General features: G+C 39.2%; 1 protein-coding gene across 1 annotated transcript; it reads left to right on the top strand.

The window, feature by feature from the left end:
• The first annotated feature begins 15,488 nt into the window (after window positions 1–15,488).
• On the top strand, window positions 15,489–18,756 carry LOC135142341 (uncharacterized). Its single transcript, XM_064074029.1, has 3 exons — window positions 15,489–15,551; window positions 15,679–16,099; window positions 18,693–18,756. The coding sequence occupies exons 2-3, from the start codon at window positions 15,679–15,681 to the stop codon at window positions 18,737–18,739; spliced, it is 468 nt and encodes a 155-aa protein (XP_063930099.1). The 5' UTR covers window positions 15,489–15,551; the 3' UTR covers window positions 18,740–18,756.
• The last annotated feature ends 7,318 nt before the right edge of the window (window positions 18,757–26,074 follow it).

Below are 26,074 nucleotides of genomic sequence, written 5' to 3'. Positions count from 1 at the left end.
CTCCTAGAGTTTGAGCCTCTTGAAATAAGTATTTCGCTTTAACGAACATATCTTCGAGTTCTTCCATATCTTCGGTGATATCTCGCTCCAAATCCCAAGCTCTTTCTAAACACTCTTTGCCAAATTGGTTGCAGGTGCGGCCTTTATTTTTCTCAATATCGTCAACAGTCAAATCTTGCTTTGCTAAATTTAAGGCTTCCTCAAATATCTTCAGTGCTGCTTCATATTGTTTTTGCTGCATAGCGATTTCACCTTCTTTATTCAGTCCTTTTGCTTTTTCGTCATCTTGTTCATCTTGATTGTTTTCAATTTTGATACTAACTTTTGACGTACTAGAACGATGGCAAGTTACACAATGAGATCCTTCCAGGTACGAAAAATCTACTGTTTCTTTAGAAGGCAAACTTATGCGAAACTCGTCGGTAGTTCCATTCGAAAAGGAAAGAGTCATGTAAAATGAACAACCCAGGAAAAGCTGGAGACTGGCTTCTTCACGAACTGTAGTGCCATTTGATGATATTCTCAAACCTTCCAAGTTTGGAACTCTAGCAGTGTGGTTCTTAACAGTACCGTAGTAACATTTACTGTTAATGATGTCCTGGTCACTTTGGTTTATGAACTGCCACTGAAAAGATTTAGATTTGCTTTTAGACTGACCCATCTTTTGAATAGGGTAACACATAAACTCAAACTGACTTACACGGCAACAAGTGTTGCAGGATTTATTTTATCACTTTTATGAGTTCTGCAAGATTAGATAGCATTATACGGCTATTAGCAGGATTAATAAGTTTCTTCTTATCCGGAAAAAAGCAGAGAATGAGTAATCGGAAATAGCACCTGCAATAAAACAGAGAAATGCAGTTGTGTAGTTTTATGTATGCCTTGGGTCATTTTGACTGTGACATACGAAGTAAGATTCTTGAAGCAAGTATTTGTTTCATTCAGACAAAATTCGGGTTTTTTGGAGCTAGAATTCTATTTTTGATTCATTGCAAGTGTCTATTAGTTCAGCAGTTTATTTATACTCTAGTCTGTATCAAATTTAAATAGGAACTATATATCAGCTATATATTTTTTCTTTTTCTATATATAAAAATCGTTTCTCAGTAATTCTTAGTCATGAACTGGTCATCGCCAGTGTCAACCCATTTGTAGAAGTCTTTTCGTTTATCCGGTTGATATATTTTTTATTCAAACATTTTGTTGCATTTAATTTTGGGAGAAGCTTTGAAAATATTAAATTTAAAGCAAAATACGCAATCCTTCGTAGCAAAAGTACAACGAGTGTGTTCAAATCTTATTTTGTATACTTATCATATAGGCAGTCATCTATATAAAATTATGCATCTTCTAAATTACGTCATCAAATTTTTAGAGCGGATGAACAATAGTGACAAACTTTAAGAATGCTTATACAAAATTCAAGGCAATCGGTTTTATGGTTTCTCAGATAAATTGTCATTTTTTTACAAAAACACCACACCGCTAAGAGTCAAAATAGTGATAAGTTAATACATCACATTTTTAAGAGGATTTGCTCAGCACTTTTGGGAAGGACTAATAAATAAATTTTCGTTAGCATGTTATCATTTATATTGTGTTAGTAAAATATATCTAAAATTTCATAACAATGGTTTCGTAATTTTGAAAATGACTATTATCGGCAAGAGACAACAGGCAGATGACAGACATGCAGAAATGGCATGACTACTTTTCCCTGTTCTAGGAGATATGAAACGTCACGAAAATATGAAATTAATCAGTCGCCAAATGAATCTTATTAAAATATTTCCTAGTTTCCGCTTGTAAGGTAGAAAAGAAAATACAAAACATCTCAGAAATGTCAAACAAAGTTATTTCAACTCATAATAATAATAAGCAAAAAAATAACAGTTATGTCGAATATTCTAAATGATGGGACCTATAAGTAATCTGAGTAATTTATCTTAGAATACGAATAAAAAGTTTATCTCTAATAATGGTTATTTAATAAAGACACTAATACCCCACACATTTTGTAATTAAATTGTCAAACATATCTCCCTCAGATAATAAGATTAGATCATCACACGGTGAGATAACAGAATTTAATGACATGGCAACGAAAAAATATGCTAGACTAAATGAGATACCTTGAAAATTTCTCATAGGGTTCTATACAAAAAGAAAGCACTTACCAACCTAAACAATTCTCCCTCCAAGACCTTTGACGCTTTAAATCGTTTATGTAACTTATATGAAAGAGCTTTAAGTACACTAGTGTTACTACGTCAGTGTTAAGAAATTATGCGTTTCACTAGTTTGCTTTGTTTAGAGATTTCTCTAGAAACTGAAAATTAGACGTTTATTGTTGAGACTTGTACATTTACCATTAATTCTGACCACATTTTAACTAAATCTAACAGTCCATTCCAAATCTTTTGTCCCAAATTTATTTCACAACTTACTTATTTCAGACTTTACCGGCACACTATATTGATTTTGATCAAGTGGTTAAGATTATTTACAAAAATAACAAACTATGTATTGTCTTGATTTTCAGTCCATTAAAAATTTTAAAAGTCAAAATTTTGTCAGAATGCGTCAAACATTTCTTCATTAAAATGAAACATACTCCCTCTCTCCCAAAATAAGTGTCCGATTTCTGTATTTTGCTAAATGTTACCTTTATTTTAAAAGATGACGAGGTTTTGTTTAGCACGCATTTATCAAATGCAAGATTTTAATGTAAAAAAAAACTTTGAATTTAAATAGACTTTCTTTAAAGTACTGGTGTGGAGACAATATGGCCCTGGAAATAAAACCTGTTTTCCAGTTCAAAGAAAAAAACCTTATTTAACAGAAGAAGTCTGTCAGGGCGTCTGTCATATAATTTTAGAGAACTTACAGTGTCAGAGCTTTAAATAATACGTAGATCGTACTAACCCTCAGCTACAACTTAATTAAAAACTGAAATTACAAAAAGTTAAAAAAAATTGGTCGAAGATTACTTAGACAGAATTTTCCTCGTCCATAAAGTACAGCTTGTCAAAAAAAAGATTTGATTTTGTGAATTTCATTGTTTTTTATGGCAACCATAAAAAAATAAAATAAAAAATGTATCTAATGTTTGAGTAAAAGTAAAAATATAACGAAACAATTTAATCACGTCTACCGCATGTACTAACAGACGTGCGACTGAAGAGAACTAAGAATCATTTATAGTATGGTACTCGTAATTTAAGACAAATAGCGATAACACTTATCAACCTGCAGACGTGACAGAAACAGAAACTAAACTAAAACATATTTTCTACAAATTGCAATAACCGGATCACAATGCTGACGATCCAGACATTTTTATTGCTCTGCCGTCCACTTATTGAATAAAACACTACATTTTATTTTGATTTTCGATGTAGTAATTCATATTTGGTTAATTATAACTTGTCTAGATCTAGGGGAGGCTCAGCATCCCCTCGCCTCCCTCTAACTACGGCCTTGTCTAGGGGTTATGAAACATAGAGAAAATAATTAATGAATTTCCCGATGGACAATATTACTGTACGTCCTTAGGTTATCCTCGATAAGAAAAACAACTTGAAAGTGTTTATGTTTATACATCGGAGACCGTCATGTAGAAATTAGTTTGATTTCACTGAGTTCGTCCCCTCAAAACAGAGGATCAAAAATATTAAGTAGCAAGCTAGAATCGACAAAATGTTCTGAATATCATTATTGTAATTCTTATTAAATAAAGACCTTTGTATTTTCACATTTTTTGGAAAATGGTGTGACTCGTTCTTAATTTGATCAATGAAAAATATGAATACAAAGATGAATCACAAGTAACAACTCATCATATTTTGCACATTTTGAGTAAAATTTATTCGGCAAAATTTTGAGATAACGTCATCAATTTTTTGGGGGGAATAAACAGATTTATTTTGATTAACAATTTACCATGCTTACAATAACTTTAAAACATCTGCAAGATTTCAAAGTATTCACTTTTGCGATTCTTGATTTATTCAATAAAATAAATTCACTGATTAATTTTTTTGAGTCACCTGTATAAGCAAATCTAAAAAATATGAATGCAATGATAAATTACCAGTATAGTTTGATCATATTTTGCACATTTTGAGATGACGTAATCAATTTTTTGGGGTTGATAAACAGATACATTTTTATTAAAAAGTTACCATGCTTACAAAACTTCAAAACATTTCCAAGATTCCAAAGCATTCGGTGTTGATTAAGTCAATAAAGTTCTTTCGAAGATTATCTGTCTAATAAAAATCCGGGACGGCAGACAGACAGACAGACAGACGGAAACGGGAGACCTATTTCTTCGTACTGTAGGGGTCATGAAAGGTCGAGAAAACGTAAAAGTAGAGAATCGGCCGACGGACTCGATTACAATACTTCCTTTGCTTACGCTCGGGAAGTAAGAAGAGATTAATATTGCAATTTCTCATAAAAAAGCGTAGAACATATTATTGTTTGTTACCAAAAATCGTCCCTAAAAAATCACAGTTTATCTTTGCTTAACGAAACATACGCGTTATCAAAAGCATATATACTTATAAACTTTCACACAAAAGTCAAAATAAACATTTTTACACAGAGGTTCAATTATATATTATTAGACAACGATACGCAAATTTAACGCACCACATTTATCTATCGGAATTCCAACATGTATTTATTTTATCTCTGCTTGGAAAACCATCGTATTTATGTCACTATTTTAACATCTAGATTACATATAGTTTTGCAATGGCGGAACATTACTATAAAAATTTACAAACACTAGGCAAAATGCCAATTCATTGTCATGTGCGTCGAACAAAACTGAGTTCAAATGATGATTATTTTTTTTTGGCCACCTCTTAAACTACCTTATTTGTAACTTCATACTCGGTCATAAACACGCTAAAAACAACATCAAGTATTGTTTATGCACTCCAATTAGTACAAAAAATAATAAAACTACCATCAACTGCTGATAAAATTTAGTGTGAGTAAGAAACACTGGAAACGTAACTGTTCATTTGTGTGAAACTGGAATTCACATTTATTAATTGTGTTGTTCCGACATTTTTAGGTGCGACACTTGTACTAGTTAAATCTTGCGATGTGTCATTCGTTAATCTCTACCACTGCAAAAATCTTTATAGCAATTTTGATGTGACCTTTTACACAATCTTCTCAGCGACATTTGAGGTCACAGTGACGCAGGTGACAAGGTTAGCGGCTGCACAAAATCCCACAGTTTAGATAAATATAGAAATGTAAGAGAAAAATCATCTTCTCGCCTAGATGGGCAGCTTCTATGACGGAAAAAACTGGTCTTCTGTCGCTATTGACAAAAACTTGAATACATTTTCAGATAAATGTTCTCAGATTTCACAGGTAACAGTTGTTCCCGTAACGATTTTGGTTTTTTTAATACATTTGACGGAATTAGGGAAGAAAATGGAAAAGCAACTAACATCCGGGCAGACTTAATTAGTATAATAAGAGCTAGGAGTATGTACAAAATAAATAAAAAAATAATTGAATTGCATCAGCAACGGTTTGTTGGAAACAGGCGGCGGCCCTAGGGTGTTGGTGACGGGTGATGGTTTGCCCGAAAACCCGCCCACGCGAAAACCCTCCCGGAGCTCTCCCGGACGGTATGTGTACACTCCCTCGCGACTCACCGAATTGTACCAATATCGTGTGATCGAACTACGCGTCCCTGTCGCGGTGATGGCTCTGGAACTCCCGTTCCTTCGCGGTTCTGTGGGGGTTAGCCTGTGCTTCTCCCGTTCCTGTTCTCCAATGGACTCTTGGTGGATCTCACACAGCCTCTTGCTCCTCGCGCAACCAGGGTGTCTCGCAGAACCTCGAAGGAGACAAAAAAGGAAGACGAAGGAAAACAAAAAAACCTGCGTCGAAAGCGGACGTTATCCTTGGTCACACTTTTCTCGTCACTCACCCAGGTCTTATAGGCACTTTTTTCCTCGTTCTGCACCGATTTGCTCTCGCCTCACCAAAATGGCGTCGTTTCTCGTACCGACTTATCACCTCTGCTTTTTTTTTTCTCCCCCTTGCCGTCGCTTCCGCCTAGCTGCGCGTCGGGCATTTTAAACGTTACAATTTTTTGAAGTATTCAATTTTGTTTACAAAACTAATTGCATTTTCCATATCGATTTATAACTGACGTGGCCAACAAAAAAAAGTAAATAAATACATATAGCCGGTGCTTGAACAAGTTTAAAATTCTCTCCCTCACGCACTAGTTGATTAATATAGGGTCGAAATAGGTCATAGAAACGTGCCGCCTAGCACTTTAGATGAAATTTACTAAATACCAAAGGACTCACAATACCACACGCGTCTGTATAACCGGTTGCCTAATTGCTTCATATCTTATTAAAAAATAAAACTAATTACAATGACTCGAAGATTGGCGTTGGTACGAAGAGGTTCGAATTTTAAAGTTCGTTCTTCAACTTGGTGTACTAGCAACTAGGTTAGAGAAAAAGAATTTTTGACGCTGAGCAACGTTGCATCAAACCAAAAGGCTCACATAGAACGATTAGATTTAGCGAAACCTCGTACAAATCGAAGCTTCAACAAAACAAAACTCAGTAGAAAGTTGATAGACCACCCCTAATGGACATTACAACTCTGGTTAGTACCAAAAACAGGCCACAACAATTCTACGCCAAAACAGACCAAGGACCGTATGTAGTAATCATGCACCCGAAACAGCCTAACCCAGGCCAGACCCAAGAGCCTAACAAAAAATCCACTCCCTTTTTGTGGATAAATTACTCAAAACATCGGCAACCGAGGGCGTCAAAAAAGCATGCAAAACGGCCCAAATCAAGTACAAACTGAGTTTGCAACGGTAGAACTAGTCAATAAATTCCAAACGGAAAATTGCTGTCTAGAACACGGTTATGAAACATATATTCCACAGTCGTTAGTCACATGCAGTCTGTCTGCAAAGTCGTAGCCGCCAGAAGACTTAATAAAAGATCAAATGACAATGAATCCGTCACCTACGTACCAACTGAATCTATGGTATTAACTTTTCAAGGAAAAAGTTTCGAGATAGGTATACATCGAATCTGTAATGCAGTGTCGCAGAGTTACTAGCTATCATCACTTATCGAAAACAATGAAGAGCAGATCCTAATAGTAACGGACTCCAAGTCAGCACTACAAAGCTTACGCAGGATGGAATACCACACAAATGATTCCCCAGTTGCTCTAACAATTAAGCGTTCAATCGAAAACAGAAAACCTTACCAAAAAATAGCCTTCCTGTGGGTCCCGAGTCACACTGGAATCGATGGAAACGAGAAAGCCGACCAATTCGCACAACAGGGCCTCAAATTGGAAATCAACTCCGAATACAAATTCCACTTTGCAGACTTGAACTGTATAATAATACGACAGCTCAAAACACAGTGGCGATCTACATGGCATAAAATGAGTGAAATGGCGGGTCACAGCTATGCACAACTGGTAAAATAAGCTCCCTACACTAAACCCTGCTTCTCAAATAGAACCATGCACAAAAGAAGGCACATTACATTCCTGGTTGAAATAAGGACCGGACACTGCTCTTCCTCGGTTTTCCTCCACCGCATTGGAGCTCAAGAAACGAAACTATGCGAATGTGGTAAAATTGGTACCTTAAACCACATTATACTCGACTCTCCATTAGTAGTTAGAGCTCCAAACTTTTGCGCCACTTTTCGCAAAAGCCCACTCTCGGTGCCCTTCGTGTTTCAGTTCCCCCTCAATCCAGCCTGGCTACAACTCCTAAATCTCCTACATCGTTAGAATATCCTATTATGAAACACCAAATATTACCCAAAGTCTATCCGTACCTAACTCTGACAGATAACCTACACAAACACCTAAGGGACATGGGCTCGACCCAGACGTGTTAACGACACATCCCTTAGCCTGACACCAACCAACTCCTGAAGGGATTAAAAAAGATACCACTCTGACTGCAATTTCGCCTAAGCAAAGGCCATTGGAAAGGAAAAGTTGAGTAAGAAAGACGAAAAATTACTTACAACAAAAAGAACCTGGTTTATTGTGGTTAAACATCACAGTAAATGTTGAAAATGTTCAAAAATGTTCTGTAACATTCTTTCGTCAATGCCTTGGACCCATTGTTCAATTTGATGTTCCAACAGGAACTCCTGACTGCTGAGGCAATCTTGTCAAAGATGCTTGAGCAGTCTTCTCCAGATACTGAAGGTTTTCCAGGAGATCTCCCTTTGTTGGCACTGCCAGTTCGAACAAATCTGTTGATTACAGCTCTAATGTGAGCCTCTAACGATGTTTCTTGAATTTGCAAATCGGGGTATCTGACCAAATATTCTTGCTTACAAGTGATTGCAAAATGCATCCACTCTCCGCTTACGAATGTCCCATTGCGATAATAAAGACAACAATGAAAGTGTCTTGTTCAACAGAATAAACCATTTTCAGGGTCTTCGCTCTCTAGCATAAAAAAAAATTTCATACGCAAGCACCTTGAGTTTTGAAAAGGACTGTTTTGTTGTTCCGAACTTGGATCAACGAGAATTGCTGTAATTCACACTTGAAAAACATGAGAACAACAGATGTGATGACTAATAATAAGGGGTTACAAATGACAATAATGACAAGTGAGAACTGTCATGACGAGGCATAATTTAATTTTTTTACAACATGTTAGTGTAAATTTTAAAATGTCAGAAGTTTCCGAAAATGAATATATCCACAAACATCTACTTATCTTTGATGTTGGCGGCTTCATTAACAGTAAGCTTTCCTGTACCAGCTATTGTTGGCCCCGTTCTTGGCCTTATAGCCAACAAAGCCTCAACTCGTGCGACATTGCTCAAAATCCAAAACTTAACAAATCGTGATATTATTAATACAGAAGTTAGTGAAGTCGATACGTTTGATTGGGGTTCTACTAAATTTACCCCAAAAAAAAATTTTCAAAATATAAAAATTGCTGCTGGTGGAAGTTTCCAACAAAGAGAGGATGTGAATGTTTTTGCAACGAAATGCCCGTTCTCTATGCTATTGAAATTTTCGGACGGAACAAAAGAGAAAATCAGAATTAATCAAAAGTATGCTATCGGACAAGCTGAACTCGGTTTTGTGCATTTCGAAGGAAAAAGAAAATTTTCGTTTAGTAGGAGTGTTAATGAACTTATTATTACGATTAAATAGTGTGATAAAGATATTCATAACCTCATCTTTGTATCCTCTAGAATGTTATTGCTTTGCGAAGTTAAAGATGGTAATAACTAAACTGACACTAATGATGTAGAATCTCGTAGCAGCATTTTCTAGAATTTACAAGAAGAAAAAATTGGACGTGGTTTTCTAATCAACAAATCAGAAAGAGATTAACACAATGAAAGAAAGACTCACTAGAAATGAACACGTTGTTGCATTTAAGGTTGTACACAAGACGCAAAATCGGTATAACCTGCTTGTGACTTTGAAAATCTTCAGATTTCATCTATCAAAAAGCATTTTATAGACTCTCAGACTGTGTATTTTTCTCTAGCGCAAAGACATGATAAATTATGCGAGTACTATGTGATTGTCAAACATAAATTTCAAAAAAGACTAGAGTAATGGCAAAAAGAATACATGAGACAATTTTTGAACAGATGATCTTCTTGTGAATAGTAAAAGCCCTAGTATTATTTGTCGAGGAATGTAGACAATTTTCACCGTTTTCACATAGCGCTTATGGGCTTTGTGAGTTTGTTAAAAAGAGAATTCAATTATTAATTTAGAATTGGCATTATTTTTGACGTTTGAAATAAAAATTACTTTTTCTTTTATTTAAAGAAGAGCAATTTATTGAATAATAATTGAGATAAAAACAACACCATTTTAATATTACAAAAGAAAATATTGTTGGAAGACTAATGAAGTTCTCTATGCTACTGCTATTTTTGTTAGGCCACTAGACAGGTTAGCACTCACATACGATTTTTAGTTTAACAGCTCTGATAGAACTCTTTTGTATATGTGTGCACATGTCAGAAAAAACATGTAAAAATATATACGTAATAAACTAATTTGTGTGGTATGCCACAAAAACAAAACACCTTTTTAGTGCATTCTACTCAAGTAATCGTACAATTTTGCCCTTGATTTTTTTTTCTATCTTTAATAATAATTAAGGACATATTGAGTGCTTTGTAACTCATCCTGTATAAATAAATTAATCTACTTTCAACAAAGGATTTATAAAAACGCATGTTAGTGTGAGGCGTTTGGAAACGTCGGTCACTTCTTATTGTACAGCATCGTCTTTATGCAGTCGGAGACAAGGTTATTAATATAGCTTGCAAATGATAACTTGGAATAAAAAATACACCAAGGTCAAAAAGTGTTTCCGGTGGGGGCTCAATGCAACTGCATCTAATACATGGTCAAATTGAATAGGTTCTCAGTAGAAGAAATCGAAAAATTTGAATTTCTTCGATTCAGCGTCATCTATCACGAATCGAAAAAAATGTTTCAAACAAATCATACGTACTTTTAGCCGTAGACTCCGAGTCTGCAATAAAAAATAACAGTTCCTATTTAAGGTTTCCTAGTTAACCCCTGTCCCACCTACAAGGAGAGGGGGAGGGGGGCTAATTTTAGCACTAATATATTTCCCTCACGGCATGATTAAAGTTTGGTTCTGGACATTTTTTCACACAATGCTTATTTTTCGGGATGTTTAAAAGTTTCAGCTTAAAAAAAACATCCCCTATACGCCACGGTAATGACGACCTATAACATACTATTTCTCTCCTACTAGAAAAATAATGAAAACAATTGGTAATGTTGGCATGGTTAATCTACACTGCCGCAGTGACTTCATGTATTAACTTGACATTTAAGCTGTGACCTTTTATACATACAATGTAGAACTCTGCAGTTGGAATTAAACAAATGTGCTAGTAGGGAAAAAGTTAAATATTTAAAGTACGGAAGAGAAGACTTTTCGGGCCCTCGCTTTCTAATTTTCTTCCATCCTTCGAACCTCCGGAAATAATTCAGCTCGGGTCAGAAAAGTATCTTCTTTTCCTTGGTATGTAATTACTACTTCTTTCCTAGTGTTGTAAATGGAACCACAAAAAACATTACGTTGATAAAAACCGACGTACTCAGTACGAGTTTGGTTGTGGCATCCCACTATGTGTGATTCTATCGACGTAAACTAAGCACATCATAATCACATTCCTTGATATTTCATACTCTTGTCTTTAACAAAAATATCAAAATAAGAAACCCAGATCCGCACAATCAATAATACCCGTCAAGAAATCGTCAATTCTTGTGTTTACGGAGCCACCAATTACGACTGGGACGGAAATTCTCGTCCTGGCCATAATCTGTAAGATTTAAGTCTATCACCAGTCGGAAGAACGATCAAGAGAAGACTAGAAGACAACTACTATGCAAGTAATTGTTCTTTCAATATCACATTTCACAAGATACATGGTTGTGGCGCGACAGAGGTAAAATTCTCGTTGTGCAATTTCACAACGCCGAACAAGTTCAAACGTAATTATAAAACGATACAGCTGAAGAAAGAAATAGAAAAGAACAGCGATAAACCAGAAGAGATATGAAGAAGCGATGAAAAAGTTTGACTAAGCTGCACGTCTTACGAATCAAGATTCAACCATAAATACTTGCTTAATATTCTTTACAATAAAAGTAGGGCTTGCAATGAGTGTGGACAGAAATCTTTGCAAAAATCGTGGGATGTAGAAGCCGACGATACTCAAGATAAATCCTAGAAGCGCGAACTAAATTTGACAAAAGTAGAAGTTTGTTTCAACAACCGCGGACTTCACACAATTCTTCTGAATATCAAAACTATCCGAATCTTATTAATTTGAAACTTGAAGGAAATAGGCTCTTCAAGCGTTATCAAGTGTTAAATAGTTGCTACTAGTAATATTAATATCAGCCTTTTATATATATTTTGTTAATCCGACGTCAGACTTATATTAATTTTTACTACTATCAGTGCTATCGATAGTTTCTTACTTACGTATCCGTTTCGTCAAAAACTATATTTTACACAAAAACTAAGTACTGCTAAGTATATGATACCACTATTACGCACGATGATTTTTTCTTAACAATATACTCCTTATTTTTTCGTTGCATTACAATAATTGTATTAAAAAACCATAAGATTTAAACTACATTTTATTTTTACTAGTTTTGTTAACAAGTTGAACTGTTAATTAGTTGCAATTTCAACATTTTGGTGCAAATTTGTTGTTAGGACTTCTTCCTGTTCATTTTTCGTATGTCGGTCTTCATCAAGATTCACTTTCCCAATAATGCGATTTAATTCAACTTGATCTATATTTCCAATCACTTTTTCCACTTCTCGAGCCAACTCTTTAACAACTGTCTTACTGTCATTGAATCTACTATCAATTTTCGCCCCCTCTTCAAACTTCGTTATAGCTCCTTCATACTTAATTAAAGCCTCCTCGTATTTGTCTTGCGCTCTCCGGTTATCACCCTTATCTTCATCGAATAATTTATATGCTTCCTTATCTATCTGGTTTCCTTCATTAAACAGACGATTTCCATCAATCTTCAAATTAACAACATTCAAATTTGTTTGATAATCAGACGAATTGTGTAAAGTAATTGCTTGTTGAAACAAACTTTTCGCTTGATTAAATTTACTTTGAGCCTCTTCTGATTTGTCTTCACTTTCTTCTTTTTCCAAATCAAACGCATTTTGCAAAACCTCCTTCCCAAGTTGATTGCAAGCATTACCCTTGTTCTTCTTGACAGCACTGATTGTCGAATCTTCCTTCGCCAGTCCTAAGGCTTTATCAAAAAATTGTATCGCTTCGTCATACTTCTTTTGCCTCAGAGCAGTCTCTCCTTGCTGATTTCTTTCATTTGCTCTTTGATTTACTATCTGATTCTGGGTATTCTCGATCGTAATCACTAGCTTGCAGTTAACACGCTTATAAAACAGATCGTGCGTTTGCGTCGAGTGCTTAAAATTTGCACAGCCACCAACAGTATACTTTTGGTTGATGTAGAAAGTGTCAATTTTTCCGTTTCGGAAAGTCAAGGTCATGGTAAATGGGCACTCAGGTGCTTGGTTTTTCAGTGCGAATCTTCTTTCAGCGGAAGTTTTGGCGGGAATCGCGACGTCTTGGAACGTGCGGTCAGGGCGGCAATTTCCGGCCCAATGGAAATCAGACACACCGAACACGGAAGTTTTGGTGACGTCAGTGAAACTGTTGTTGATTATTTGTAGGTAGGAATAGGTATGTTGCGGTGCTGAATGATGATTACCCATTGCGAGAAATTGGATGAGATTTCAGCTTAGGAATCTAGTTGACTAGTTGGAAAAAATTTTAGAGGCTAGTTTATATGATAATCAATATTAGTTTTATGATAAAGAAAGGGGAATGATTATCTTAAACATATTTTTATGTTTACTTCTCTATTTATCTGTAGCAACAGAGACTTAGAAAACACTAGTCAGTGCTATTACTTTTCTATACAGGTAATATACGAAAGTTACGTAGTCTGATTTTACGAACACACAAGAACTATTACTTTAAATTTATCAATTGCTCTGTTATACGTAATTTTCTTCATGTACTAATATTTTGTTAATAGTAGTTTTGGTATTATCAACATAGGTATTTTATCTAAAGTGTTGTTATTAACACTGTTATTTGATGGAACATTAAACGAATATTCACACATTTTAATACAATTTATTGTTAACGTGATCGGGAATTTTGTTAACATACAGTGCTGTAGTCGAGTCCGTCGAGCGACTCTCTGTCTCGAGTTTTCATGACCTCTAGAGTACGAAAAAATAGGTCTCCCGGTTCTGTTTCTCTATTGTTTTGTCCGTCTGTCCCTCCGCCTGTCCGGCTGTCTGCAGTCCGAATTTTTATTAGACAGATAATCTCTGAAAGTAATGGACCGATTGTTTCACATACTATATTTATATAAGGAATATAAATCTTATCTAAATTGTAGAAAATATTATGAGTCTGTACTTGTAATCTACCAGTCCATTCATTTTTTTTTTTTTGGAGCTGGGTGACTCAAAAAAAATAATGAATGCGTAAATTTATTTTATTGATTTAATCAGGAACTGCAAAACCAAATGCTTTGAAATCTTGGAGATGTTTTAAATTTTTATCAAAATGTATTTGCTCATCCCCCCTAAAAAATCACCTCAAAATTTTGCTGAATAAATCCAATCTTAAATGTGCAAAGTATGATGAGTCAATACTTGTGATTTATCACTGCATTAATACTTTTTAGATTTGCTTATACAGGTTGACTCATTTCTACGTGACATTCTTTCGATGTATAAACATAAATAGACATTTCAACTAGTGTTAAAGAACAAGGGTTCTTAGAGATGGATTATTTTAAGTTCAACATGGTGAGTCATCAGAATCTGACAACGGACTGTTACTCAGTAGCTTAACATGCACACTTCAGATGGGGGTGGTTTTTAAATTAATTTTTTTAAATCACAAACAATAATACGCGGAAACATAAACTTAAGTGAACTGCTCAACACGCTAGCGCGAATGCGAATGAATCTACTAGGCACTAACCAGGTATAGGTACCCATCACACGTAGAAAATTCACTATGACAGAGAAACGTTGACGGACGCCTCTGAGGGTGCGCCCATTAGAAAATGCAGGAGCGAGTGAAGTCCTATCGAAACAACTTTCGACCAATTTTTTATTTTGTCTATTTGAACTGTCGAATTCAGATGTCCATTAATCTCTTGGTCGCTATTTGCATCACATAGCTTTCCCCAACCACAAAAATTGTTGGAAATCGTTTATTCGAAACACAAATAATAAATCATGAAACATAATTCTTATTAACAAATCAATATTAATTTTGTTTTATATATTTTATTTTTAAAATGCAGTTCTCAAAAAAATTACCATTTTTAAATGACGACTTGTATGTTAAATTAAAATTGTTAGCTGTATTTTGCAAAATTTAGTACGGTGAACAATGAAATAAAACCTTGAGAAATTTCTCAGACTAAAAATAAATCTCGGTAAACCAGTTTTTATTTTGCAAACTATTTTAGTGTTATAGTGTAGGGTGGTATTTAACATAAAACAAATTTTATTTTAGTATTTAGTATGTTAGTTGTCATAATTTAGGACGAAAATTTAACAAGGAGGAACAACAGAAATTGATTTTTGACAAAAAATTTCCTTGATTCGCAAAACACGAACCTTCGATGGGTTTCTACGCAACACGGACGTGTGTTTTCCCACTTTTCTCTCGAGGAAGTAAGTAATACTAGTTAGTTAGCTACTTAGAAACACAAAACAAAATAAAACATCTGTAAACTCTCAACTCAAATAAAAGCGACACCAACCAGTTATGTCTCCCACTCATTAAAATCCTTCCTCTTTTTTGTAACAATAATCTTTAGTCTATTAAAAGCCGGCGACCAGTTTGTATTTGTTCCATCCGTCAAACACAGTAAGTTTTTTAATAGGTATTTTCATTATACTTCAGATGCTAAAGGTTAACTTTGCCGCAAATAATTATTATACTTCGTCCTTCATTGAAGATTGCACAATTTATTTAATTATTTATTTTTTATTAGATGATGAAACTTTGTCCGTTATCAACTCTTGTCTTCACCGCCACAATCTTCGCCCTAACTACCTCCCTGGATATATCGAGTTTCACTTCACTGAAACTTACAAGTGCAACATACATTATTATTCAGAATCTGAGACATTCACCTGTTGATTATGTCGTAGTAAGAGATGTGGATCCTTTTGATTTCGAATCAGGAAGTGGCCCACAGGAAAAGTTTAAAGATCTCTCTATTCCTGCTAAACGTGCTATTGAACGTCAGTTAGAGGTGAATACTTTTGCCTCCAGAGCGCCTTTCACCATGGATTTGATATTTAATGATGGCACTACCGCCACTTTTCATGTTAACATGAAGTATGCCGTTGATGGCAAAAATGCTGAATTTGCATACGAAGCTCCTTTTAATATTAATTTTAGGAAACAAGGTAATACTCTTATTTTTGTGTTAGGCGGCAAGTAAATGTTTTCGTAATACGAATTTAAGTTTATTTATTGATTTTTAATAAAATGTTAAAGCAAATATTCTTAAATGTTTTTTATAAGAAATAATTTTGAGAAAATACTGCAGCTTGGTAAGGATTTTCCTAACATACACATAAGGAGATTGGAGATTATCCGTCTAGTAAAATTTGACACAGACGACAGACAAACGGACGGCAAGGGGAGACCACTTTTTTCATATTATAGGGGTCATGAAACGTCGAGAAAACATGAACGTAGCCAGAGTTGCCCGGTGAACCCTATTACAATACCTCCTTCGCTTACACTCGGGAAGTAAAAAACTGAAAACGCCCTCGGGGATTGAACCACGGACCTACGTGTTATGTAACTAAAGGCAAAGAAGGTTTAACAATAAAAATTATAAGAATCAAGGAATGTTTATAGTGCAAGTATTTTATTTTATAAAATAGAAATGGCGTTTTCTAAGCAAAATTCTAAGGTCACGTCATTACAGTGTGGATCGGGATAAGTAGACAAATTTTGATTAGCATATGTAACAACAATCAGTCCGCTAGTTTCGAAGATTATCTGCCAAATAAAAGTCTACATAGAGAAAAGACAGCATAGGCAGAGAGACAGATGAAAACGAGAAACCTATTTTTTATACTCTACGAGTCATGAAACGTCGAGAAAATATGAGAGTAACCATGCAGTCCCTATTAACTACAGTACTTTCTTAGCTTACGTTAGAGAAGTCTAAATCAAAAAATGTTTGCTAGCACTAAACTATTAGTATTTACTGAACAAATAAATTCCAACTAATTTAATACTCTGTGAAAATTGTAAAGTGCGGTATAAAATTTATTCTACTTCTTCAAAATAATTGAACGATACGTAGAACAAAAATTAATCCAAGGAATAAAACTCTGAATTTTTGCCACATGTTTAGTAAATACCCTGTTTATCGACATTATTATACAAATATCCACTACGTTAAACAGGATTAGAGGCCTTCGATCTGTTTTCTTTTAAATTAACAAATCCTTAAAGTTATACAAGAAATTTTGATTAAGCTTTAAATTTTACGAACTATTTTTAAACTTGTATCTACAAGCCTTTTTGAAAGTCAACCATCGCCTTTTAGGTGAATAACACTCATATACCAAAATATTATTAGTAATAAATATTTCTGGTCATGCTGGATGCTATTCGCTGTTTAGTAAATCTCACGGTTATAATGGTTATAATAAGAAAATATCTTTGAATCTTACGTAATAATAATTTTAAATCATTGGTCCCAACGACAGGACGTACGTCACAATCAACTACAAGTCGTAAATTACTATATTGAATACCGTCGCTTTAATAGTAAACACAATGAGTACGGAAATCCTTGGGTTCAGAAAATATGAATGTTCCAAGGAAACAGCAGTCCTCAAGGTTTAAAAACAACGCAAGATGTTATATACCTTTACAAGTTTGAAATACATGCGTACCTACTTAATCAGAGTCCAAAATTACAAAAAATAATATGGAAATTTGTGTCATAATGATCAAAACTAATTTTTTTATCTCGCTCCATTTGTATAAAATATATCAAAACTTACGTCTGAAGATGTGTTTTGAATATATGATATGTTGCTGGTGAAGTACTGATAAAAGCAGATACCAAATCATGAGTCATTTAGACGTTTTGTTTATACCGTTGCCATGGAAATCGTGCGTCTAGTCGCTGTATTTGCCTGGAATCGGGTCCTGTTATAACAGTGACCGCTAGTAGTAACTCAATTACTGGATTTCATTTTCATTTTGCACGAGTGAAATTGTTTGATTTTAAATAAAAATAATGAATTCAGTTGAATATTTAATAAAAAATCGTCCTCTGTCTTACGACGGTAAAATTTTAATGAAAAATTTAGAGAGAGCCACCCTCCAATTTATTAATAAAAAAAAGTGTTCATAACCAAACGAGATCCTTTCATAAGTAGATGTCTTAATAGAGGTAACAAGTATGGTAAATTTTAGTGGATGTGCGGTTGTGAAAAAAATAATAAATTGTTTTGTTTGTGTGTCTCCTCAGTAATGATTTAAAAGCAAAGGTATGTGGACAAGTACGTTTTTACTTTTATTCAATGTATTTTGGTATTTATTTCCGTCACACAATTTCGTCTAATAATTGGTAATAACAGTCAGTTTTATATCTACATATTTAACTCATCAATCAAATTGTGTCCCCCGATTTCAAAAGGTCACAAGCCGCCACTGTACTTAATAATATATATCATAACACAAATTTTAACTGTGATCCCGAGCTGCAAAGCAATCTTTTCTTTTAGACGTCAACTGAACGTCTTGTTTCATTCAAGTAAGATATCATTTTGCATTTCCGCTGTCCTCCAAAACAAAATTAAGATTTTATGATGTATTTTTAATTGTAACAGAAAATGTCGTCAACAATAACATTTGCGTATATATTCCCTTGAAATAGTTCTCGGTCTATGTATCTTGTTATTCTAGTTAATCTTTTTTTTTCTTCTGTGTACTAATTACTACTAAAACACGCTCTCCTGTTTACAGTTGACAGGTGTTCATTTTTTGTGGGAGAGCTGGAACGTGGCATCTGAAATGATGTTGAAAAAAATTAATATTTTAGCAAGCGTGCGTTTTAATTAGGATAGTAAAAAAACAGCAAATTTAACTTATAATGTAACAAAGTTCGGTTCAACTGCTCCTTTTGGCACGCCCACACATCTGGCACCCCAGCCAGCTGTCTGTTTTCACCCGACAACACGAATGATAACTCTTGCGCCCTCTCGCGCATCCCTGCATTGCGCACCCCGCTAGTTGCCTGTTTTCATCCCGGCGACACGAACAATACTCATAACGCCCTCTAGCGCACCCACGCATCAGGCATCCCCCCAGGCAGTACCATTTACCCTCAGGCACTACCTGAATTCACCCCAAGGCAGCGCTATCGGCTAACACCCTCGCACCACTTCCGCCCGTCTACCCTATAAAGAAGCTCTTGAAATCATCTGAAATCAACAAGAAGTACATGCTAGAGTATTCTAAAGCTCGATAGCATTTTGTTCATCTCAGCATCGCCTTGCATCCTAGGGGTCTTGGTGGTCGGGAGTGAACAGCTTCTTGGACGGGTTAAGCATCCAGTGGCGCATCCAGAGGGGTCCCACCGGGTCTACGAATCGCGTTAGTCAAACATCCAGTGGCGCATCCAGAGGGGTCCCACCGGGTCGACGAGTCGCGTTTGTTTAGTGTCGGTGTGCAAAGACTTTTGTGTTCAAAGACTACTTTCGTGTTTTCGTGTTCAAAGACTACTTTCGTGTTTTCGTGCTCAAGGACTATTTTCGCGTTTAAGGACTTTTCTTGTGTTTAAGGACTATTTTCATGTGCAACGACTTTTGTGTTTACGGATTATTCTGTGTACAATAACTTGTTAATAACCCCTGAGATATTGTGTATATATATATTGTTATCAATAAAAGAGTTTCGGCTCACTGAACCAGCTACAGTGGCGTCCCGAACGTGAGGCTCGAATTAAGTTGTGCACATTAGAATCGTTCGCGAAGTGTTTTATCAGTTAACGAGTAACCGCGAATGCGCCCATTATCATCACACGTAGGTAAGAAAGGGTTAAGAAGAAGTCCTCGACACACCATGGCCGTCCAATTCTCACCAGAACAATTTGAGGCATTTATGGCCAGATTACCGACAGCAGCAGCACCCGTGCTAAACGTAGCACCAACAAATCACCGACGTAGCATCACCGCGTGTCCCGCACGCTACGACGGAAGTCGCAACAGGGACAAAGTGGAAGAATTTGTCACCTCAGCCACCATATTTCGCACAGTAGAGGGGATCAGCAACGAAGACGCTTTGGAAGGTCTGCCCCTCCTACTCACGGGAACGGCCCACACCTGGTGGAAAGGTGTCAAACTACAAATTAAATCATGGGATGAAGCCATGAAACGACTTCAGGAGGCTTTCGCTCCACGGAAAGCCGCCTATAAGATCTACTTGGAGATCTTTGAAGAGAAGCAGGTCGCAAATGTGTCCACAGACCTTTTTATCACTAGGAAACGGAGTCTGCTCTCACAAATCGAGCAGCCCCTCGAAGAAGCTGTACAGTTGGACATGGTGTTTGGCCTACTACGCGCCGAAATCCGTGAGAAAATCTCCCGCAGCAGTATCACTACGTTCGAAGAACTTTTGATCGGTGCCCGCAAGGTCGAGGAGGACCTGGCTGAAAAAACCCATGCCACCCCTGCACCACCTAATGGACCAAAGAAATTGCGCTGCGAATTCTGCCGTGCCGTTGGACACAGCATGGCCGAATGTCGAAAGAAGAAAAGAAGCTGTCCACCCCAGGTTACGCCTGCCAATACGACGACTCCTGCAGCCAACACTTCATCGACACTCAGATGCTATGGCTGCCAAAGGCCAGGGTTCATGCGACGAAATTGCCCTACCTGCAATCCAAGTACCAGTGCTGACCGCCCAGTAGGATTCTGCAGTTTAAACCTGGTGGAACCACCCACGCCACGGCCACGCCCTGCAGTGGCCATTTGCGCAAAAGGAATGTGGGGAACAGCATTCCTTGACTCCGGGTCTCGAGTCAGCGTCGCCAGTCCAGGACTCAGCGATCATCTCCGCGCTTCCGGTGCAACTTTTACCAAGGTTCCGCTAACCATAGTGCTGGCCGACGGTCATCCGCAGCAACAGGAGGTCCTAACGACCGAAGTAAACATCGAGCTGCAAAACAAAACTGTCTCAACTCAGTTCGTGTGTTTGCCTAATGCTCCAGACGCGCGAACACTTCTGGGCATTGATTTTATAGAGGATGCAGCCATGGTGATCCACTTCGCCGCCCGCCAATGGCATTTTTTCGAGAAACCGGAAGAAAGCTTCCAGTTCGTTCAAAAGGACATGCATCGAAGCCCCGACTGCGCGCGGGTCACCACTCCAACGGCGTCACGCCATGACATTCGTCATCCCCAAATCCCAGGACGACGTGAACATACTTCCGCACTTGATGCGGTGGTCCACGCGCCAAGAGTGCAAACACCTGTCGACGACTCGTACGCTCCAATGGAAGTAGAGGAAGCACACGCACCGGCTCTCACCCCCGAAGAACCCATCGCCTATGGACCGCCTCCGACGGTCCCCATACAACGAGGCCACTGGAAAGTCTACCAAGCTCCAGGGGGAGCCGAGTATATGATGCGAGACGCCGAGGACGCTCTCGCCCAGCAGGCGTTTGGCGAATTTGACGTCTGGGAAAGCCTCTGTCTCTTCAATAAATCTCCGAGACGCGTCGACATCGCTTCAATAAACGTGCTAAGAGCCGACGAAGCCACCCACTTTACCGAACCTGCCCGTAGACGACTCGAGGGATTACTCCGGAAGCACGATGATCGATTTGCCCCCGCCGGTCCACCGACAACACAAATCGAACACCGGATCGACACGGGAGATCACTCCCCCATCTCCATGCCTCCGTACCGCTTGCCCCCTGCTAAGAAGGAAGCTTTGGAGAAAGAAGTCGCCTCTATGCTTGAAGCGCAGGTCATCGAAGAATGCGAGAGCGCCTGGGCTGCCCCCGTGGTCATGGTCCCCAAGCCAGATGGACGATACCGTATCTGTGTTGACTACCGTCGTCTAAACGCCATCACCACGCCAGACGTGTACCCACTGCCACGCATCGATGACCTCCTACACTCCACGCAGCGTCCCAAGTTCATCTCCACAATTGACTTACAATCAGGGTACTGGCAAGTGCCAGTAAGGGTCGAAGATCGAGACAAGACTTGTTTTATAAGCCCGTTCGGTTTATACCGGTTCAGGACAATGCCGTTTGGGCTACGCAACGCCCCGGCCACGTTTCAACGATTAATCGACCGGTTCAGGGCCGGCCTCCCAGAAGTTTCACTTCTGGCCTACTTAGACGATCTCATCGTGCTATCCGAATCCGATGAGCAGCACATCCAAGATCTTGGGCAGATATTTGAACGGATGAAGTTATTCCACCTTCGGATGAACCGTAAGAAGTGCCATTTCGGAAGATCCGAAGTACACTACCTAGGCCACATCGTCTCAGCACGTGGCCTGGAACCCGACGGACGGAAGGTGGAGGCCATCCAGAAGATCCCGCCTCCACGCAACGTGAAAGAATTGTTGACGTTCCTGCAGACGTGCTCCTGGTTCCGGAGGTTTGTGCCGAACTTCGCAAAAATATCACAGCCCCTGACCCAGCTCACAAAAAAGAATGCGCCCTGGACGTGGACGCCCACACAGCAAAACGCCTTCCTCACCCTGAAAGATGCCCTTAGTGGTCCACCTATTTTACGCCCCGCGGAACGTGGTCAACCATACATCCTCCGCACAGATGCCAGCGACCACGCCCTCGGTGTAGCTCTCCTCCAGGGGGAGGGATCCGATGAGCACCCAGTCGAGTACGCCAGTCGACTACTCAGCAGCGCCGAAAGAAATTACTCGGCTACCGAACGGGAAGCTCTAGCGATTGTCTGGGCCGTCAACAAATTCCGAGGCTACCTGGAAGAATCCACGACCACAATCATTACCGATTGCCAACCACTTCGATGGTTAATGAATCTGAAGTCGCCTACAGGGAGATTAGCCCGATGGGCGTTACAACTGCAACCATACAACATTAAGATAGAGTACACCCCTGGTCGAGGAAATGTACTCGCAGATACCTTGTCCCGCCTGCCGGAGAAGCCCCCAGAAGACATCCCTTCGAACATTTGTTCTGTGCATGTCGAATTACCACGTCGCGGCCCAACCGAACTCCGCGACGAGCAGCTTCGTGACCCAGAAGTCAAGAAGATTCTCGACTGCTTTTCGTCCACGGAGCACGACGCCACCCGCTCATGGACGGACAGAGGGTACCTCACCTCCTCCGGAGTGCTGTATCGTTACAACCCAGATAGTGACTCTGAAGAACCCCAGTTGGTCGTCCCACTCCACGAGCGAATACAAGTTTTGGAGAAACACCACAACGCAGCAAGCGCCGGCCACGGTGGGATCAACGCCACCTATCAGAGGGTGTCTCAACGATACTATTGGCCTGGCATGTACAAGGATGTACATGAATACGTCAGGAAATGCATCACGTGCCAGCGATACAAGGTCTCAAATCTCAAACCCGCCGGTCTGCTGCAAACCCCAACACTGCGACAAAGATTCGAATCTTTTTCCATCGACTTGTTCGGTCCACTACCAATATCGGCAACTGGGCAGCGTTGGATTTTCGTAGTTGAAGACACGGCCACCCGGTGGGTAGAATTGTTTCCACTCCAGACAGCTACCGCTGAAGAATGCGCCACACGCCTGGTGGATGACATTATCTTACGATATGGAGTACCACGACAATTGATCTCCGACAACGGTACTCAATTTATAAGCAGCGTAATGCAGCAACTCACCTTCTGTCTGGGCATTAAGACTTCCTTCACTCCGGTGTACCATCCCTCTGCAAACCCGGTGGAGAGGAAGAATCGCGATTTGAAGGTGCAGCTCGCTGCCCAGATAGGGACCAGCCCCCATGAAGACTGGCCAAGTAAGCTACCCAGCATCCGGTTCGCATTGAACACGGCACCCAACTCAAGCACTGGATACTCCGCTGCCTACTTAGTCTACGGACACGAGCCCCGAACGGTTGACGATGTAACCAATGATTTCCGAGCCATCGTGCAGGCCGAGAATTTCATCCCCGAAATCACTCCAAGGCTGCTCCAACTAGACGAAGTAATTAAGCAGGTCCGAGAAAATCACGAAGCCGCCCAAGACCGCCGCAAGAACTACGCCGACTCCAAACGTCGCCCAGGTCCGGTGTACCAGCCCGGCGACTTAGTGCTAGTTGATCGCCACATCCTAAGTAAAAAGGCCCAAGGACTTACATCTAAGTTAGCCCCTCGTCGTGATGGGCCTTATCGCATATTGACGAAGGTCGGCCCCACATCCTATGAGATTGCTGACCCCGAGAACCCCGCCGAAGCTCTTGGAAAGTACCACACTTCGGCTCTACGACCTTTTGTAGGGTCTGCTGATGCCCCAGACCCACCAGTGGCTCCTATCCGCCGGAGGGGACGCCCACGAAAGAAGCCCAATGTCCAGGACTCATAGGCGAGGACGCTCCTATGGTCCTGAGGGGGAGTATGTAACAAAGTTCGGTTCAACTGCTCCTTTTGGCACGCCCACACATCTGGCACCCCAGCCAGCTGTCTGTTTTCACCCGACAACACGAATGATAACTCTTGCGCCCTCTCGCGCATCCCTGCATTGCGCACCCCGCTAGTTGCCTGTTTTCATCCCGGCGACACGAACAATACTCATAACGCCCTCTAGCGCACCCACGCATCAGGCATCCCCCCAGGCAGTACCATTTACCCTCAGGCACTACCTGAATTCACCCCAAGGCAGCGCTATCGGCTAACACCCTCGCACCACTTCCGCCCGTCTACCCTATAAAGAAGCTCTTGAAATCATCTGAAATCAACAAGAAGTACATGCTAGAGTATTCTAAAGCTCGATAGCATTTTGTTCATCTCAGCATCGCCTTGCATCCTAGGGGTCTTGGTGGTCGGGAGTGAACAGCTTCTTGGACGGGTTAAGCATCCAGTGGCGCATCCAGAGGGGTCCCACCGGGTCTACGAATCGCGTTAGTCAAACATCCAGTGGCGCATCCAGAGGGGTCCCACCGGGTCGACGAGTCGCGTTTGTTTAGTGTCGGTGTGCAAAGACTTTTGTGTTCAAAGACTACTTTCGTGTTTTCGTGTTCAAAGACTACTTTCGTGTTTTCGTGCTCAAGGACTATTTTCGCGTTTAAGGACTTTTCTTGTGTTTAAGGACTATTTTCATGTGCAACGACTTTTGTGTTTACGGATTATTCTGTGTACAATAACTTGTTAATAACCCCTGAGATATTGTGTATATATATATTGTTATCAATAAAAGAGTTTCGGCTCACTGAACCAGCTACAATAAATTATATTAGGCTAGTACTGTAAATATGGTGTTGATAAAACTAAAATTACGACTAACTAATATAAGACAAGTCAAAACAGATGTAGTTGAACCCTAGTGGCTACCCCAGAAATTCTACAAACAAAATGTTGTAACTAATCTAAAATTAGCCAACTATGGCCTGTTCTTAAACTACAAAAATCTCAAAAATTGGGGACCACGAGGAGGGAGAGAGTACGTTGCTGGCTGGTTACTTAAAAACAATTGTCGGCGTGGTGATGCAAAAACTGCGAGACTTAACGCTAACGCGGTTTTTATATGAGGAACCCAACAAAAATATGCCGCGGGATATTTATCCTAGACGACGGGGACGCTTCGAGACGACTGACGTTCCTGCCTAGGTACAACAAAATTTCAGCACACCGAAGTCACGATCCCCAAATCTCCAGGTCCTTTGCACTCCCCGTTGTACTTGCTCGTCCCGCAGAATTTCTTCTCCCACAGTTATACCCACATCGTCCCAGGTGGAATTGTCTAACGAATTTCCCCGCCTCCACAGTGGGATCTTCGTCTTCCCTGGTGGATCCTGTATGCAATCAATTGGTGGAAATTTACCTTCCATAAAACGTAATGCTCCTACGACGTAAAAAACCTCCAATAGAGCTAACGCAAGTCAAACACCGAAATTTATCACAAAAAAAAAAATTCCACCACTCATGAAGAGACCGGTTTAGTTTGCCGAAAGCCCAAAGAACGGTGGCGCTAGAGAGCCTCTTCACACCAAAAAACTCAACTCAAAGAACCCCAACTTCCTCACAGTCCTGTCGCCCCTTTCTCTATGCGAACCTTCTTCAATCCTCGTCTCACTCCTGCCCGAATGGTCCCATTGGCGCCAACTTCAAAACGTCAGCGAAAGTAAACAAAACCTAAAGACGTGGCCGAACTCCGACAGGATG

The sequence above is a fragment of the Zophobas morio genome, unplaced genomic scaffold, assembly GCF_036711695.1.
Source record: "Zophobas morio isolate AGI-343-1 ecotype UQ-CSIRO unplaced genomic scaffold, CSIRO_AGI_Zmor_V1 ptg000046l, whole genome shotgun sequence".
In the NCBI taxonomy this organism is placed as follows: Eukaryota; Metazoa; Arthropoda; class Insecta; order Coleoptera; family Tenebrionidae; genus Zophobas; species Zophobas morio.
Note: the sequence above shows the minus strand (reverse complement) of the source record. Positions and strands in the feature narration are given on the sequence as shown.